Consider the following 20,123-nt stretch of genomic DNA (forward strand, 5'->3'; position numbering starts at 1 on the left):
TGTGTGTCTGCCTGTGCGAGTGTGAGTGTAGGCTTTGTGGCCGTGACCTCAGGGTCAGGCTTTGGATGGAGCAGTGCTGTTTGGGCCACAGGAGCTGTCAGGTCTGGAACAGTGTGTTCCCCACAGCCAAATGGGTCAGGACCGCTGAGTCTCAGTCAGTGAGCTGGAAAAGTAAGCACACACAAGCGTCACACACCAAAGCTCCTCGTCGACCCAATGGGCACAGGAGTGAGGACATATGACAGTCCTATTCTTTAACATGCTGTAATAGATCGATAGATAGATTTACAGCACTCATATAAAGGGCGTAAACATGGCATCCACGTGGTTAACTGCAGGTCTGGAAAGCAGACATGTTTGCATAATGTGGCGTGCTGACAGATGGGAGAGCTCTGCCAGATTGCTGCGGTCGGCTAGTTAAGTTTACTTGCGGGTTTAGTGCTTACAATGAAAGAGGAGTTCAAAATATTTGTTTTCTATTCTTGAGGAAAACGTGAGAAAAATGGTTCAAGAGTGAGACCTCAGAACAGAGATGCACAAATAAGGTTCATGTAAACAACGTGAAAATAAGAAATAATGGATCTGCTGTCTATGAAAACCGAAAGCTCTTAGCCTGGAATTTCCAACCACCAAAACATTTTCTTAAGATGTGTGTGAGCTTAATTTGGGGAAGTAACCACAAAGTTGAGCAAATGTAACACTGTATGAACGAAACCATAACGTCTTAATAAGGACAGATTTAACACATGAAGCCCAGGTCATGACTGGAAATACAGTGGTAGAGAAAGGGAACTCTGTTAAGTTGGAGAAGGTAACTGATGATGTCATAGTGATGTCAGCAGGGTTATTTTCATCAGTAATGATTTTATGTATCATAACAATGTGGGTAGTATGTGTAAATAAACTGTGGTGAACCTCTCTCCGTCTTGCCATCACCCACATCTCCCTTCTCATCTCTCAGCTCAAATCCAGCTGCATGATTTTCTGGCTCTCGGGCTGTTGCCCAAACTAGAGATTTTACTTCCGCTTTATCGTATGCCTGCCATCATGGACGCAAAGGGAGAGACCACCTTCTCAAGGTGTCTCTCAAGCTCAAAATTCAGATCTAGGCAGTGCTGAACAAATGTAAACCAAGATTCTGTTACTCTTCTGCCTATTTCTCACAGAAAATGTTATCAGAAACATATTTTAGTGCACTGTTTAGCTGTAATATGAGAATTTGTGAACCAGGAGTGGGCACCACACTTTTTCTTGTATTTTAAAACTAAAGGCTGAAAGTATCAAGATCAAATGGTAAAACCAAGCACTACTGGTAAAATATCAACCAAGATTCTATTTGGTTACTGTTCTGCCTATATCTCACCAAAATGTTTAAAGAAACATATTTTAGTCCACTGTTTAACTGTAGTTCGAGATTTTGTGTTACCAGCCAACTGCCATATTGTTTCCTGTGGAAAAATGGCCAAGCTTGCATTATCCATGCATTCCAATGCCCATACTACCATACTATATAGTATGCCAGAAAAAGATTTAGTACGTCCTAATAGATAGTATGGCAAAAATACCAGGATGTTCTACTACATCAAGTCTGATTTTGCTGTATGCAAGCCAGCATGCTTTTCTGGCTGTTCTGATCCATAATCCTCTGCACAGCGGACGATATGTCACATCGACTGAGCCACAAACAGCTGTTTGACAGCTGATTGACAGCGCTCAGAAGTCGCAATGAAGGATGATAGTGCATTCAAGTAACTGATGACCAGACGAATAGTAATAGTAGGTATTTTCATTGTTTAAGTGAACTGAATCATCAGAAATATTGCAAACAACAAAAGGACATAACTATGAAAATCACTGACGGAGAACTGCAGATGTAATTTCATTGTTGCAAACATGAAACAATCTACAATCTGTGCAGTTATAACTTTAAAGTTAAACTACATACATCACAAAGTAACAACAGCTGAGCTCTCTGGGTTGATCTCTGTCTCTGGCGAACACGGTGAGTGGCGTCTGTTTTATCTCCATGGTAACAGAAATAAAAGCAAGAGGGTCAAAGTTCAGGGCGTAATGTTATGAGACAGCAGTATGTTCTGATTGTGTGCATTCTTTCTAAGGGCAGCTGCAGAACCTACTTAGGCCATGTTTACATGAAAACGAGCCGATGAAAACGGAATTGTTTCTCATTTTTATTCTGAAAAAAGTTCCGCATTCAGACAACAAAGTTTTGAAAACAATCGCCATGCAAACGGATCCGCAAAAATGACCAAAAACACTGTAGTACACATGCCAGGCCAGTAGTTGGCGGTGTGACTTTGTAATGAAACAACACACACCTGCGCACATGCACTTCCTTCTACAGAGCAGTGATGTACAAGGCTATTCAAGAGAAGGCTGAGACACGGGGTCAAGCAGACCAGATTTTACTGCGCATGTGCAATCCCCCCATGTTTGATCCCGTGTCTCAGCCTTCTCTTGAATAGCCTTGGTGATGTAGAAACAAACAAAATGGCAGCCGCATTAACATTTGTCTGGTCTGAGGACGAGGTGCAGTTGCTACAGTAAATCTACACTTTGCTGGAAACGCATTGATAAATAGGGTGAGCAGCACAAACAGATGTTGTTGTTGTGATGGTCGAATTTCGCGCGCATGCCTCATGACTGGAACCGTAATGCGCATGTGCGAAAAGTCTCCATCAACAGAGGAACTGCATATTGCAAGTTTACATGACAGCGGAGACGGTGCTGTTTTCAAAAAATTGCACTCTTGAACCCGTTGCTGTTATATAAACGATCAGCCAAAACGCAACTTAAGTTTACCATTTTCAGTTAAAATCGTTGACGTATAAACAGATTCAAAAGTAAAAAGAAGAAGTATGCGATTCGGAACGCACCCATATCACCCACCAGCAGGGGGCATTCATTGGTCTGGTGCAGTGCAGTGCATTCTGGTAGTTGTAGGTTTTCTTCCTCTTGAGCAAAAGTGAATGCCACAGCCCTTTTCCTCTGTTTCCTCCAACAATCCTCCACTTCCTCCACTTTATATAAAGGAAACAACCAGGTGCCACACCATAAGCAGAATGCATCCAAGAGAAAGCTACGAAAATAGTGGACACAGCGCCGAAACACACAAATACAGTGAATGACAGTGACTTTAGGTTGGCTTTCACTTTCACTTTTGCTGGCGATACTCTTTACAAACACTAACTGACTGCTTAGTATACCTTTAATTGATGTGTGAAGGGACTGTTATAATAGAATGAGACCCTAAATAATACATACAGGTGAAGGAGAAAATCAGTGCTCCATTAGCTCATTTGAAAGCATTAAATATGACTGAAGGTCAGATGGTATGGATATAAAATGGAGGCTACAGCTGAAGGCTAATGCAGGCAGTAGTTCGGTGATGTAGTAAAATAACCACTGAGTGTCAGGACGCCATTGATTGAGGTTGATTCCCTCAACAGGTGTGCAAATGTTTGCTTTGAGTGGGCCTTGATGTGGGTATTAAATAAAAGTCATGAAGACAGGGAGTGTTTTTCATAAAGTAGCTCAGATTAACTTTAAAATTTAAAAATATCAAAGTGTTAAGTATTTGATGGTTTAGGGAGTTAATGTGTTTAGTGAAGGTTTCAATCTCCCCGTCTCTCCTGCCCTCCTCTCTCATTCTTTTCTTCCTCTCGTCTCTTTCATCCGTTTTGGCAGGAGCTTTCAAACTGTAAATCAGATTATATGGATGTCTTCAGCCACTGGAGTCTAAAAGACAAAGTGACACATGTGCGCTGCACATACGCACACAGGAAGACAGTGACAGATGGCGAATAACTCACGCTGAGGAGAAATAATTGCACGCAGTCACCAATGAGCATGTGTGTGCTCTGTGTTTATTGGTCACAGACCCACACAAAACATTTCTTTGATACGCTGTGGTTAAATTTTAAAATGTTGTGCGCTCAAACATAACTATGTCTCATTGTATGTTTTAATAGCATTGTGCGCATTGTTCTGGAAAGTAGTTACTCCAATTAAATAAATTATGGGGTGTGTTTTGATTTGTTGCTTTTAGGGTGATTTTGCAGGGGACATCAGAGAATGAAAAGCAGATTATAGATTCACAGCTTTTTCATTCATCAGCTGTTTACACCGAGACAGAATGGGCCTCTACACCTACTCTGCTGCTGCTTTATTAAATTATTATCCAGGGGGAGTCATTGTGTCTGTGGGTGGTATGAAACTTTTAGCCTCCATGACTCATTGTGCATAGTAACTACTGTAATTAAGCCACAGGGACCTGGTTCCTATTCAGAGTCACAGAATCCAGAGATAAATAGGAATCAGGAGAGAGTGATAATTATGAGTCACATGCTTCTTTCTTCAAGCTGCAAATAATATGGCCACAAATCATCTGCGCGTATACAAATCACCTTTATCTCTATTTAGCCTTTAATTTCCTGTATGACTCCGCAGCTTGCCATCTGATCTCAGGACAGCTCCGCCCTGTTAACACCGGCATTATGCTCTCATGTTGCAGATGGGGCTCCGCTGAGCGAGCTGTCGTGGCCTTCATCCCTGGCTGTGGTGGCTGTCTCCTTCTCTGGCCTCTTCACCTTCGTCTTCCTCATGCTGGCCTGCCTCTGCTGCAAGAAGGGCGATATAGGCTTCAAGGTGAGCTCACTGCCTCCCCCTGCTGGGAGTGGAGAGGAACGCACAAACTGTGAGAGCACAGTGGAAGAGTTACTTCTAAAAATTGCACAAAAGAAACACTTTAAAGTTTTCAACTGTGCACATTAGTAGTAATAACAAATACTGTACAGACATGAGCAAAAAAAAAAAAAAACATTTTAAATCCTTAGATATATTCTGGCATTCAACCTCTTTTTAGTCTGCCACTAAGTAAAGGCTGAAATGAGACTAAAATAAAATAGGCTTGCAGCTAAATATTATTTTATTGTCGAGTAATCTGTTGATTGTTTCTGTATTTAATGACTGTGAAATGTCAACAACGTTGAAAAAAAAATATTAATAATAATAATAATAATAATAATGCCCATCACAAGATCTCTTCAGATGTATCCTATGCCTAACCAACAATCTAATACTCAAAAATATTCCATTTACATGGATGAATAGAGAAAAGTATCATGAAACTAGCAAATATTTATTTATTAGTTTGATTAAAGGTCCACTGTGTAGGACTTAGTGGTATTTAACAGCGAGGTTGAAGATTACAACCTACTGAAACTATGAGTTCCAAGCATGTCGGAGAGCTCTCTTGTACAATGCGAAAATGTGAATGGCCCTGTCTAGAGCAAGTGTTTGGTTTGTCCATTCTGGGCTACTGTAGAAACATAATGGACTTTGTGAAAGAGGACCCGCTCCATATGAAGATATGAATAGCTCTTTCTAAGATAACGAAACATGATAATCCTTAATTTCAGATGCTTATACACGAATGAAAACATGATTATAAATATATATCCCCCTTATATCCTACACACTGGACCTTTAAATTACTTTAATTAGTGATGTGTTGCCCCTTGTTTTCCTGTCTAATCAATTGATTTTTTTCAGCTCTAAAATAAAAGTGCCTCATGTTTGAGTGCCAATTAAAAAAAAAATAAATAAAATAAAATAATAATAATAATAATAAAAAATAAATAAATAAATAAATAAAATAAAATAATAATAATAAAATAACCTGAAACTTTTTTGGCAAGAGATACATGTTCAGTTTCATTAAAAAAAATATAATAAAATGTAGGGCTTTAACTAATGATTGTTTTGGTTATGAATTAATCTGCAGATTATATTCTTAATTAACAGATCAAGTGCTTTCCTTTTAAAAATTTAGAAAACAGTGTGAAAAACGCCTGCAGTAGTATATCAGAACACCAACCCATCACTGCAGCTAATTTGTCAGCGACGACACTTGGTGCTGTGTTAATATTTTACATCAGAACTGATCCTCAGAGGGTGTCAGGCTCATGATCATATTGATACTGCAGTACAGATCTGTCCAACACTCTAACCTACATTTGCTGTACATGCTGAAGGACTATTGCCTCATTGTATGCAAGTGATGTAACAAGTACCCTTGCCCATCCCAGGCTGGCACACATTGTCTCTGTGATGCCCTCAGCTGCCAGCATGACTCAGCCACGCTGTGTCAAACATCAGTGCTGAGCTGAGCGGCTGATGAGAGCCAACAGAGGCTGACACAGGCAGGGGGCATCTGGAGAGGGAGAGGGAGAGGGAGGAGAAACCCTAGAGTTGCTGTTCTGGCTACTCATTGACGTTGCAAGTTTCCTCATTAACTTTCTGGCTGTGTTATGGCATGGGCATCAAAACATATTTTTAATTGTTGGTCATGCATTTTAATGCTTGCAACTCTTTTAGCTGAAGGAAGGATAAATTACAGCCCCAGACTGAACAGCCTTCTGTTAAGATCACTTATGCAAATCATTTTGCAATTTAAATCCACATCGCTTCCTTGCATGTTTTATGGGGGGTAGGGAAAGAGGGGATAAAAACCATTTGGGCTTGGAGAAAGCAGAGGAGAGGAAAGGAGAGAGGATGAGAGCAGAGTTGCTTGTTTCTTGGAGAGAGTTGGGTCTGGGCTTCAGCATTCACACTAAACAGTGGGAGCAGCCTGCGGTAGGTAGATGCTGCAGGGATAACAGTGTCACTAATGAGCACAGCATAGAGAGGCACCATTAACAACTTCTGGACTTTTCTTGCGTGTGTGTATGTGCCCACGTCTGCCCCACGCCAGACCGCCTCTTCCTCATTATGAGAACGCGTATTTTAATAACCTGCAGGAACAGTGGGAGCCTCGGTCTGTGTCTGCCCTCCATCGACCTGCTTTTTAGCGTGAACAGACTCATGACAGAAGGATGGCTTTAGCTGCAAAAGCAGCAATAGTCGATTGGTTTTGTCATGACCACCACCTACCACGGCTCCACCTTGAGCCTGGTCGATACACCAATACGATACTATTGATTCTTGCAGAGGTATTGTCTTATAGCACCCTGTCATCAGAGAGTTCAGGGTGAAAGTTTAGCTACGGTACAGTTGCCCCTGATGTGCTCAAGGACACTTCAGCAGGGCAGCTATGCCACCATGACTATGTTGTTTCAGCACCCATGCTTAAAATAAATATACAGAGAAGGGGTGAGAATAGCTCTGAGACTGGCATCTTGCCATGCAACACTAAAAATCATTGGACAATGTTACAGTCGCAGGCATGAGTTTCCTTTATAGACGTGAAGTTTATTAGCTCACTGACTGCTTCTCTTCTTAATGTTACACAGAAGTTGTCCAAAGGAATAGCTGGATAGTTTTCCTGAACAACAGCTCTCATTTGAGCTCAGGAAGTCTGAATATTCAAGTGGAGCTTTTCTGAGATGAGGAATCATTGCAAATATTAAGTGTGGTGGATCACAATTGAAAAAAAAAGGCAATGAAAGGTTAACAAGGATACATAAAGGGACAACAAGAAAGCGCATTGTCCTGGAGCTGCAATTACTCAGAGGAGCAAGACTGTAAGTTCTCCAGTAATTTAAAGGTATACTACGCAGGAACTGTAAGCTACTGTTTGTAATGGACCTCCCACATCCAGATACGACGTGCAAGGTACCCTGGGTACCGTGGGTTGACGGTTGTTTACATGCATTGTCTTCTTTCAAGATACACTTCTGTTTTCACAGGAAATTTAACGGTTACATACAGTCTCTTTCACAATACGCACCGCGAAATGATGTTTTTCCCTTCAACAACAAACACACATGGTTGGATAAAAGAACAAGGTTTGGCTTTAGAATCTTACGGAACGTGAACACCGCACTCTTGGGTGAAAGTCGGTGTTTGTTGGACCCATCCACCACCATTTGGACTTTCGCCACCTTAACTATCATCCTTGTCCCGCCGTGTTTCCCCTAGTGCGTCCGGCCACCGTTAAACTATAACCACAACAGGCCTAGTGTCATGGCGACGTTAAAGGATGCCTTTTTTTGTTGGTTTCTGACGCCGCAAGTCACTGTCAAGTTCGAAATTTTGACAACTTCGGAGTGAGACCGGGCTCTGTCTTTCATCACTGTGTCTGCAATTTTCGTAGCTTCCTCTTGGATGCATGTTGCTTACAGTGTGGCACTTGTCTCTACCTACTTGTCCCAACCCCTACCTTTAAATTAAAAATATTTTAATTAATTTGGGTTATGGTAAAGCAATACAAATCTTTTGACGTCAGTGAATAAACATATTCTTGTTGTCTTGATTGTAGTTCATCGTAATTCCAAACAAGACAAATCTATCAAACCTTCATCGTGCTTTCTCAGTTGGGCAGCAAACGTGACACAATGGTTCCACAGTTCTCACTCTTTTCCCCTCTCTTTGGCACCGGCTCGTCACTCAGCAGCTCACTTGTAAGGTGTGCATTCGTGTGGGACTGCAAAAATCGCACCGCTGCGCCGTGCAAAAAGCCTCATTATTCCTCTCCATCGTGGTGCTCTTACTGGAGCGCGTAGTGTGAGGCAGGGTATTAAGTGCTTTCTAAACTGAAGGCTCTCTGGGGAGCTATGCAACGCTGACTCACAGCCAGGTGCTCGCTTTCACACTTCGCTCTGAGGAGAGTGGCAGATGGTTCTCTTGAATGAGAAACACGCATTCCTACATATACACACACACACACACACACACACTGGTGTTTTAGGACACCTGTAAATACACACAAACACACAAAGAGCTATTCAGATATTTCATATTCGTCCATCCTGCACCACACTCTTCTGCTCGTCTCCTTTCTCATTCCTCCTGTTTCCTTTTCACCTTTTCATTGCTCTTTACCTCGGTGGTTGCTGCAAGTGGGAGATTGGCTTGTTATGGTTAACAATTCATTAACCTGTGCATGCATGGATGGCTCAGTGCTTGTGAACAGAGCACTAATGCCGGCCTGGTTTCCCGACATAGCCACAGTCTTGGAAAGTAGACTAGTTTGGACGAGAGTAGACTCAGCAAGATCGACTTAAATCATTGTAGGATGTTGCTTCATGTGACACGGTTAGGACAGCAGCATGAGGGGCTTTCTGATAATATCAAATGGATAAAGGGTTTAAGTATAATGGCTTCTATTACCTACAAATGATGACACAGACAAAGAAATCATTTTAATTGCAGCAATTTAGTTAAATGGAGGCAGTGCTTGTGTGATCCTGCTTACTTCAGTGTCTGTAGGTTTGCCTCAACCCTGCATTATGTTGCACAATGAAGCAAAGCAAATAGGTAGAGTATATAGAGAGGCAAAGTCCCTCCCTATTCAGTTTGCACCATGGGACCTTATTTTGGGGGAAATATGTAGTCAGCAGCAGCAAGAGAAATCGTTTTTAATCACAGTTTGAAATGTGCCATGAATTATCTGTGTGATGTTTGTCAATTTAAAAGATAATTTTGTAAGTCAAGAAAGTCACAGTTTGTGTGAACTACATCTTTCATCTTGCACACTATACTTTCTTTCCTGATGCATTTTACCCAGCAACTCCTGGTCTTTATTATCTGCTGGGAAATAAAAGAACAAGCAAGACCTGTTACTCATGAGAGTATGCCTGGGTACAAAACACAAAGGTGTCCTCACTTCAGCAAGAGAGAATGTTATGACATTGATTCTGTGTCTTTCTAAGTATGTATTTTTACTGTGTTATACCTCAACAGTTTTACGACAAACTTCGACTTTCTTTAAATTGAAAAATTGTCTTTTGAATTGACAAACATCACATGTGTGATTCATAACACAATTCAAACAGGATCAAAAAATGATATGTCTCTTACGTACATTTTTTTCAAAACACAAAACAAGTCCCATGGTGGTCCACCAGAAGGGGAGGGACTTTGCCTCTCTATAGCCTGTAGTTGGAATAAATCAAGTTATTATTTTGTATTTTAAAATTGTATTACTTTAACTGCACTGCTATTAATATTTTTTGTAGAGGTGTGACATTTAGGTTGTGGATTTGTGCCCCGTACCTCACATTAATTTGTGTTTGCACCTGCTGTTTTTCAAAAGGGATGGATTGTGATGATAATAAGGGTCCGTGTGAATCACAGGAGAGTGAAGTCTGGTGTGCTACACGATCATTATTGCCTTGTATTCCTAAGATTTTTTTTTTTAAAAAAAAGCATTCTAAGCTAAGTATGTATTTTTATTTATTTTTTTTTTAAAAAAAACAACAACAGGATTTTTAACAAATATTTAAGATTAATTTTTGAATTGCAGACAGTAATAAAACAGCATTTATTCTAATTTTCTGATGTTATTATTATACCGTATTTGATAATTTGGTTTTTTATAATTATTCTAAAATCATCTTTAATACATTGACTACATGGGAGTGTGAGACCATCTTAAGTGCTGAACTGAGGTGGTAGGAAAGTAAAATCTGCCACATACAGCAGTTTAGGCATGATGATTTAGCACATATGCACAAGCATAAACTGTATGCTAATAATGTGGGCTTCCTTCCTCCAGGAAAAGAGTCGATTTTGATGGGAATTCTCAGCAAATACTGGGATCTCAATTAACACAATTAAAGCCAAGACAGTAATAGGAGTAAAGGCCTCTCCTGATCATAAGTTGCTCTGTTTCAAAACAGACAACAACTTTAAGGCGCGTAATGATATGTAATAATAATGCAATTATAATTAACCCAATGGGCCCTAGGCGTTTTTGGGGTATTTTTACTGCCTTTACTTTTAAACTCATATCACAGTCATTATAAAGGCTACATACACATGCTATATCTTGTTTTTTTAGGACAATCTGGGCTAACCATCATCCCATGTCCTTCTATGTGCCTGTATTTTATATTAATTTTTATATCAATGAAAAAAACAAATCTGTGTGACTAAATTCTTACATTTTTACATGTATCTCACCATAGCAAGTTGGAAAATGACATATTCTGCCATATATGAAGAGGGGAGACTCTCTGGAATCTGGCAATATAAGAACCATGATGCTGGGACATTCTGTCACTTCACAGCTGTCCAAAACATGTGGTTTGTGCCAGGCGGACATGATTGCCAGTATTTTTTCATTATTGCAAGAAATTCCATTGACTCATTCACAAGTCAAAAATGTGTTTTATCTGAAAGAAACATGCAATATTTACTTCTAAGATCATAGAAATATAGTCAACCAAGTGCAATGATGTCCTCCAAGATAATATTTGTTTTTCACTGGCAGTTATATATTGGGGGGACATTTTGGGCATTGGTGGAGGGGCACGTGTCCCCCTCAATGTATATGGTGACTATGGCCCTGTCATGCATGCATAATTAGGCTACAGTTGTCTGGGTGCGCAAAGGTGAAGTGGCTGCTTTTGTCATACAAAGTTTGATGGAGTGTCAGCTGGACAATATGGAGATATTTGCATCTTGAAAGCTGGACTACAAATGTGGATAGACAGGGAGAAACACACGCAAGCCTAAGATGTGGTAAGACACAATATTCCTCACTATATGAAGTGACTGATAACAAGATCTGTGTAATGGATTGCAAAGAAATTCGTCAGGTTTTTATTTTGTAGACATTGATCTGGATTTATAGCGTGATGAGATGACAGCACAATGATGTGTGTGGTATCATTGGAAAGCTCTGCTCCTGCGCTTTCATGTGATTTGTGTAGCATTTCTGTGCGAGCCTGCATTCGCGAGTAATCCATCCAAGAGTATTGTGTGTGCAAAGCTGTTTGAAAGCTCTGTTATACATCATTTTAGTGTAACTTTATCATTTTTTTTCGTTGTGAAAACATTGGACTACCGACAAGTGCTTGGTCTTCTCGGAAAGTTACAATTTCGCTGTTTCACGTGATATGCGTGGTATACCCGTGATATACCCTTCTCTTTGTGAATTTGGACGCACTATGCGTCGTTCGGGCCCATAGGGTTAAACACGTAGGAATCTTAAAGGGAAACATTAGTCTTTCTGAACGTGGACCATGTTTTTCCATGCTCTTGTGTTTGAGTGACTAATGGAGACAACTGTATTAGAAACTGACCCAGTATTTAGCGATAGCAGCGAAACAGGCTGCAATTTAATCCCTGATGTACCAATTTATGTCCCATTAAAAGTACGTGCTTTTGTCATTGACAGGCTCAAATTGTGTCTGCCCACATTATAGACCTTTTGCTGATCTGTTCTGTTTGACCATGTGTGTAGTGAAGCCTTGCTCGAGGAGAGGTCTTATTACGAAATCTGACAGACTTTTCCACATTGTCAAAATCAGCTAAATTTTCAGCTACGACATTGAAAATCTTGTAGATAACACTAAACTACACTTTCTGTCTTTCAACACAACAAACTCTTGCTGGCATTGCTCTCTCCAACTCTCACTCATCATTGTTTCTCCTGCAATAAGCCACCTTTCACTAAATTTCAGAACAAGACTCTCCCCAAGTAAGACTCTGTCACAATAACATACCTGGGAAAGGTAAGGAAAAACATTTAATTTCTCCGTAGGGTCTTTTCTGTGATTTTGTCAGACACTTAGAATAACAATCTGAGCCTGTCAGTGGTAAAAACAAGCACTTTTACTGGACGTAAACTGACGGTACACAATTGCGCCATAGGGATTACATTGGAGCCTGTTTCGCTGCTGCAGCTGGAGTGGTCTCTCTCAATGCTGGATCACTTTCAAAAACTGCTGTCTTCATTAGTCACTCAGACACAAAATACATGGGAAAACAGTGTCCAGTTTGAAAAATATCAAAGCTTCCCTTTAAGGTTTCATATCTTGACTCACCCTGACAACACAATGCTTATCTACCCTGTGATCTCCCTCATGCTGCAGAATATGCAGAGTGTCTACTTTACTGTACTGTTTCTTTTGGCATCTTTCACCACTCTGTTTTTTCTTCATAGCTGAAAGGTAGATCCATGTCTATGTGTTGAAAGTACAAAATAATAGCTACTCAGTTGAGTAAAAACAGATCAGATTTTGAAGCTATATGTAGAAGAGGAAAAGGAGAGAAAATGAAAAGGACAATGCAGGATTTCTCTCTGCTATATATGTGCAAAGTATCAAATATATCACCTTCCTACTTTGCAGTATGTCAGCACTGTGACTATAGTGTATGGGGGTTTCTGTAGGGACACACTATAGCAATTAGAGAGCAAGGACACTGCAGTAGACCAGGGAGTGATAACGGATAGGGGCAGAAAGGAGGGAAGCAGGGGTAAAGCAGACAGACAGAGCAGAGGATGTGGGATATGGTGTACAGGGATGGAAAGAGAGAGGGTCATTGTTTTCCACTCCCTCTGTCATCCATTTTAGTATGGAGGTTGGGGGGGGGGGGGGGGATTCTGCAGTAAAGGGACCAGAGTTTTTCCTCCTACATAGCTGATGATAGTCCTCACTCTCTCCTTCTCCCTTCTCAAGTGTCTCTGGACACTTAAAGTGACAGTTCACCCCCAAAACAAAAACACATTTTTTTTCTCTTACCTGTAGTGCTCTTTATCAGGCTAAATAGTTTTGGTAGTATTTGAGATACTGACTGCAGAGATGTCTTTCTTCTCTTAAACACAATAGAATTAGATGGCACTCAGCTTGTGGATTCTCTCTACTGAACAACACCCACCAGCCGTATAACCGCAAGGATGGACAAGAGGTTCGTAGTCATGACAGCGTGAGCTGTGATGCCTGACCTATAATGTTAGCTAGCTCAGGTGAGCAGATGCACCCTTCCTTCTGCGCGGTGTAGTTAAGTAGAAGGAAAGTAGTTCCTGCATGAAACTTCACAACAAGGTCTGTGGATTATCTTGAGCAGTGTTTCTCAAATGGTGTGCCACAATGCAAATCCAGATGTGCCGTGGGATTTGGGGATAACCACTCATAATTACTGCAATATTCAACTGTGCCTATAAACAAAGTTATGAATGAGTTTTTAATAGACTGTATCAGTGTTGTGGGCAATCTTGTCCTAAAAAAGAGGCAAACTCTAGCTTAAAAATGTAATTTAATTTTTAAAAAAACCTTCACGGGGAACCCTATTTGTCACCGTACGTGCAAGGGAATAAGTGTGTGACACATCAAAAGCCCTGATTGGCAGCCAGTGTGAGAGATGGTAACATGTAAAACAAGAAAGCCGTGAGTGACAATGGATTGCTTTATTGTTCGGAGCAAATTACAACAAAGCACCAACGAAGACAACCCAGTATAACGAAAGCTACCTGTCTCTAGTTTTTTTTGGTCTTATCTTTTTATTGTCTTATGTCGTGATGAGAGTGATAACACACATTATAGAAGCTATTACAGGTGTGCCTTGAGATTTCGGCTTGCCCCTTGGGCACAAAAAGTTTGAAAACCACTTATCTAGAGTAAACAGGTCATGATTTCTGGAAAGAGACATTGCTGTGGAGTTTTTCAGATGTGTTCTTTCACGCTGTGGGCACCACAGGCCGAATGCCATCTAGTTCCATTACGTTTGAGTGAAGGCAGACATCTCAACGGTCAACATGTCCAACAGTTGGCAGCTCACACGAAAATAAGGTAGACTGATAAATAGCACTACATGTAACAGGAACAATATATTTTTGATTTTTGAGTGAACTGTCCCTTTAACCATTCTATTGTAAATGTGTTTTTGTTTTTGCAATTCAGGATTTTGTAGTCACAAGATGATATGAGGGCAAACACTCAACAGAAACTTTTGATGTAGTAATTAATTTAACAGGTATTTTGTGTATTTTTGCAACATTATTGTGTAATAAATTGTACTTTTCAGTCTTTAAAAAACTTGAAGTTGGGCAAACTTACGATAAGTATACATGTAACAGCATGTAGCTCAAAATAATCAGGACAATGGTGTTTCCTAACATTAATTTATGACATTATTTAGATGGTAATGCTGTTTCCAAAACTAGCGAATCCTCCAACTCCCCATAGGTGGAAAATACATGCTAAAATGTACTTTTTACTCTGTAATTCCACAAACATAAACTATAACTGTAAATGTGAAGTCATGTTGTTTTAACTTACAGTATTGGCAGTACGTAAAGACAATTTCTTGGTGTTGAGATTTTAGTTTTTTCATGATCGGAGCCTTGGTTAGTATACGTGAGTGTGAGGAAGAACGAAATAAAGACAGGCTTTGTGTATACAGTTTGAACACATGCATTAGTGTGTTCCCCCTACAGCGTCTTTGTCGCAACCCACACAATACACCCCACAATGTACATGACTTATGTATATAGCTCTGTGGGCGTGCCTCAGTGCATTTGAATGCCCTCACAGTTGAACCATTGTCTCCCACTATCTCAGTGGTAGGATGGCTGCGAGTGGATGACTAATTCCAGCATGTGTTTTTGCACCAGGAGTTTGAAAACACTGAGGGAGAGGAGTACCAGGCAGATCTCTCCGCCCTGGCCTCGCCTTCCTCCCAGAATGGCCCCGAGGTCTACATCCTTCCCCTCACCGAGGTCTCCCTGCCTGTCTCCAAACAGCCTGGCAGATCCAGTAAGAAACACCATCGACACATCATTTATCTGCCTGGCACTTTTAATGACCTGTTTTTTAGTTCAGCTTTTCCTTCCTGGTGGGTTTTTTTTTTCCATTCTTTCTGTCTCTCATCTTCTCTCTTTTCTGCATCACTGTAGTCATTATTAATCCCCAGCTCTTTAGAAAGAGATTTTGTGCTGCTCTAACAGACTATTAAAAAGGTTGTTACTTCTCTGGAGCATAGCACAAGTAAATTATGTAACATCTTACCGACTCTATTGATTTGGAAGAGATAAAAGTGAGTACATTTTGTCTACCTTAGTTAGAGCACATGTGGCCTCCTTCAATTTGTTATCTTGTTTTAAATGTCTCTTCCTTCTTGCCTTCTCTCACAACAAGGGACAGACATCTGTCCATTGTGTAATGCATTTAGAAACGGACCTACTGCAGTGTTACATACTGTATGTGAAAACTGCAGCCCACTGGAGAGGAAGGAATCTGACCTCACCACAGTGTGCATCGTTTCTGGGGTTTCTGTGTGTGTTTGTAAATACATGCTGCATCTAATATGACATTTGTTGGTATTTTACTTGAATCTTACATAACCCGACGTCAGTGCTTCGGCACCATCGTCTTCCTGAGCAACGTCACAGCCTGTTTGCTTTTCCTCAGGTCATTCTGCCTCAAGCGCAGCCTGTTAAAATGTGTATGTATGTGGTGTGTGTGTGTGCGTGTGTGTGAATCTCAGTGTAAGCCAGATCCTGGGTGCCTCTCCCTGCATGACTCACTGGCTGTCTGCGCTGCACTGTGCTCAGCCAGAAGGGAGGTGAGTTGGGGCTCAGCATCCCAGGATGTGAGCTCCAGCGACGATTGGACAAGGCAGCCTCAGGCTCGCAGCCAATCACTAGTCTCCCCTCTGTCCTCCATAGCTACTGCTGTATGATTGGACCAGGTGTTGCAGGGTGAGGAATGGATAGATGGCGAAAGGAGAGGAGATTGTGAAAAGAGGTAGAATGTCTCCTTTCACTGAGTCAGAGAGGGAATGCTGTCTAAGGCGTTTCTCCTTTCTTTATATCAAGACAAAAAAACACATTTTCTGATATTAAGGTTTTCACATGTGTGCATTGTGCATTGAAAATATTGGAAATGCATCATTTTTGCGTCATCTTCATTGCTTTAATATCTGACAAATTGACGTAGGCGGGCGAACATTTCTAAAGATTCAAAAGCATTACATCAATAAGTGGCAGGTCAAGGACAGAACAGGCCCCTCCGTGCATATTAACATCATGCACATGTCAGAAAGTATCCACCCCCACACTGAAAATGAGCTTAGTAACTGCAAGCTGAACAGAAAGACTAGTTCATACTCTAGCCATGAATGGCGTATTCTATATATCACTTATACATCTGTATGAACACACAGAACAACGTTTGCCATTGATCTGACAGTCCTGCTTTTCACTTGTTGGTCTAATCTTTTATTCAAGAGGTCGTGTAAAGCCTTCAAACCCACAACAGAGGCTCGATGCATCAAAGTGAGTGTGTAAGGCGATTGTGTGTGTATCATTCCACAGGGCCCACCGATCCCACAGCCTCACTGGACCCCACCATCCTCTCTGGGAATGCCACCGGTGGGACGGGAATGCACACTCACGCTCACACATTCCACATTTGGAATAATACCACTTCTTAATTTCTCTCCATCAGGGAGGGGCGGTGGAGGCTCGGGGGGCTGGGGTGGAAAAGTGTGGGTCTGTTATCACCGTGACAACCTCTGCCCAGCGTTCCACTGGAGAATGGGCCTTGTGTGTGTCTGCACATGAGTGTTTGTGTGTGTGTGTGTGTGTGTGTGTTTGGTCCACTGGGTACCAGGAGACGCAGCATGAGCGTGTGAGTGAGCGAGCCAAACAATGGCCCCGATTTAGGCCGGCTGGGCAGTGGGTGAGCATAAGGCCGGGCTGAAACGTCCGTGGAACGCACCAGTGGAGGACTGGCATTATGGGCAGAATACAGTGAGGGGTCTGTGACAGAATGAGGAGAGACAGGGGAAGGGTGGTGGCATGCACCAGGACCTAAGAGTGGGGAGGGGAGGCTTGAGATAGGGGTGGTGAGTGTGTATGACAGAGGTCTTTTCTGCATCTGACAGAGCAGTGTTTGTGTCTTGTTTGGCTGAGGAATGCTGCTGTCCAGGGTGACAGGGGGGTATTATGTGGGCCTTATGTCACTACTGGGTGTCTTGAAGCTGCACACAGAGCTGGTGCGTCAGACGGCACACTACCAACATGCGTGACGGTCACATCAGGCGTGATACATGACCAGAAAATCTCAGCGCCCAGGGCAGAAATTCTCCTGCGTGGAACCGCTGGCAGATTGGTCCACTGACTCGAAGCCTTGATACGTGTCTATCGCGCACAGCTTACTGTAGATTTAAACGCAGTGTCTGTATAGGAACCGAGGATTTTGGTGTTTGCTCGACAGCTGGAGAGCTCCAGACGAGGACAGTATGTGTGTTTTTCTGTGTCCCAGTTGGAGGATGAGCTGGGTGCAGACTGGGAGAGGCAGCGTGGCGAGCTTGTTCAGCTGTGCGAGGGCTCGGAGGGTTAAATCCTGCCGGGGCTCTCTCACACACACACTGCGACCGTGGACTCTTTCTCAAATACACACAATGAGGCTAAGACGCCTGGGGTTGGGGCTGGGGCCACGGGCTCTCAGTTCTCACACTCTGAACCAGAACTTCATCCCCGCCTGGGACTCGGACTCAGTCCCTGTCACGGTGCTCAGAGTGGCTGGCCGCTCCATTGCTCCGTCATCATCATCTTTCCACTCACCATCATCATCATCATCTCCATTCTTGAATTATGAGGATCCATGGAGGTATCTGAATTTGTGTACAACTTGCTGGCTGTAGCTTCCATGTATTTGTAGCTGTGAGGTTTTCTTTGCCTTCAGGCGATCTCTCTTTTTCAGCTGATGTGTCTTTTTATTTAGGAAAATGTACATTTATTGTTTGGCTGGGGGGAGCTGCTATTTGTTCTCCTCTTAACCGTGTAATGTTTCCCTTTGCTGTAGGGTTCCATTTCTGTTTGAGACCTAAAATTCTAATTTTTAAGTTGACTTTTCTTATTGAAAACCTGTCTTTTCCGAAATCTCGCATGTTTCTTTTCTCTTTATCATTTATTTCCAGCTACAACTCTCCTTGTCCCCTGTCGTAGAGTAATCTCATGTCTTTCTTACACTCCCTTTCCAGTCCAGCTGCTGAAATCATCAGACCTTGGCCGCCATAGTCTGCTCTATCTAAAGGAGATTGGTCATGGCTGGTTCGGCAAGGTGAAACATGCTTTTTTTTGTCCTTAAAACATACAAGTGGGGTTTTTTTGTGTGTCCAGAGACAGCACATTTGCACTCATCATTACTTGATTTAACTGTTTCAACTGCCTCTATCTTTACTCTGTTAACTGCGCTACAATGTGGGTTCTACTGTGTGAGGAATGCGAGGGTAATGTGATGATGATCTCATTCTAGCGAGGCTAATCTTTGGCACTTGAGTTAAGGAGAGGAGTCACAGTAAATTCCTCACAATATACCATACAGTTTATGGCGCTGTAACACCATTCTCATCTACTTTTTTCTTCTCACACTTTCTCACTTTGTAACTGCATCTTAATGGTGTTTGTGGGAAATTATGCTTTGCACTGGTATATAAAATGATGTATTCTTCTTAGGTTCTGCTGGGCGAGGTCAATGCGGGCCTCAGCACCACCCAGGTGGTGGTAAAGGAGCTGAAGGCCAGTGCCAGTGTCCAGGATCAGATGCAGTTCCTGGAGGAGGTGCAGCCATACCGGTCAGTTCACTGAAACATCAGAGATCCCACAACAAAGCCCTGCAACCCATGAATAGCACCATGTAGCAATGAAACAATGTAAAATTATGATCTGATTATTTGTTGTATGTATAGTTTCTTTACATACCTAAATCATGTTTCCTCTGCCAGAACCCTCCAGCACCCTGCCCTCCTGCAGTGCCTGGCACAATGCTCAGAGGTCACTCCTTATCTGCTGGTCATGGAGTTTTGCCCTCTGGTGAGACACACTTTAATGACAAAATTCTGTATATTCAGTTTGTCCCACATACCTCATTACTCTCTTTTCACAGTCAGAGCCACTAACAACGTAATTTCCTGTCTCTTCTCAGGGTGATCTGAAGAGCTACCTGCGCAGTTGTCGGGTGGCTGACTCGGAGACTCCTGACCCTTTGATCCTCCAGCGAATGGCGTGCGACATTGCCTCAGGGCTCCTGCAACTCCACAAATACAACTTTATACACAGGTGCAGTATGTCAAGTCAGTCCAGCTCTATTTAACTTCATCAGCCTGAATAGCAATGGCCCAGAAAGGAACCTGAGTGCTCTGCGTGCGCCCCCTGCTGGCCTCTCCCTGCAACAACATCCTGGTGCTGCCTGAGTAGTTGTCACAAACTCCAGCATCAGTGATTTTGTTGCCGGGGGCGAGCCCCTCTCACTCTGCCTCAGCCATGCGGTGGCTGCCATGGCAACCAATCAGTGGCTGCCAGGCGAAAGAGCTGACTGTTTGTGGAGGAGGTGAGATTAAACAAAGTGACTTAGTTTAGTCTTTGTCTT

General features: G+C 42.1%; 1 protein-coding gene across 5 annotated transcripts in view; it reads left to right on the forward strand.

Annotated features, from left to right (window-relative positions):
• Positions 1-20,123, forward strand: part of aatka (apoptosis-associated tyrosine kinase a) — a 42,570-nt gene that overhangs the window by 13,732 nt on the left and 8,715 nt on the right. For 3 of the 5 annotated variants that reach the window (XM_049561901.1, XM_049561902.1, XM_049561900.1), the window contains 6 exons: positions 4,532-4,665; positions 15,362-15,503; positions 18,736-18,815; positions 19,211-19,329; positions 19,480-19,567; positions 19,680-19,813. In XM_049561901.1, coding sequence (XP_049417858.1) covers positions 4,532-4,665; positions 15,362-15,503; positions 18,736-18,815; positions 19,211-19,329; positions 19,480-19,567; positions 19,680-19,813 — 697 coding nt within the window. Of the gene's footprint in view, positions 1-96; positions 172-4,531; positions 4,666-15,361; positions 15,504-17,645; positions 18,363-18,735; positions 18,816-19,210; positions 19,330-19,479; positions 19,568-19,679; positions 19,814-20,123 lie in introns of those variants that run through there. The other 2 variants (XM_049561903.1, XM_049561904.1) reach the window with 2 other exon arrangements.

Source organism: Epinephelus fuscoguttatus, linkage group LG19 (genome assembly GCF_011397635.1).
Source record: "Epinephelus fuscoguttatus linkage group LG19, E.fuscoguttatus.final_Chr_v1".
NCBI lineage: Eukaryota > Metazoa > Chordata > Actinopteri > Perciformes > Serranidae > Epinephelus > Epinephelus fuscoguttatus.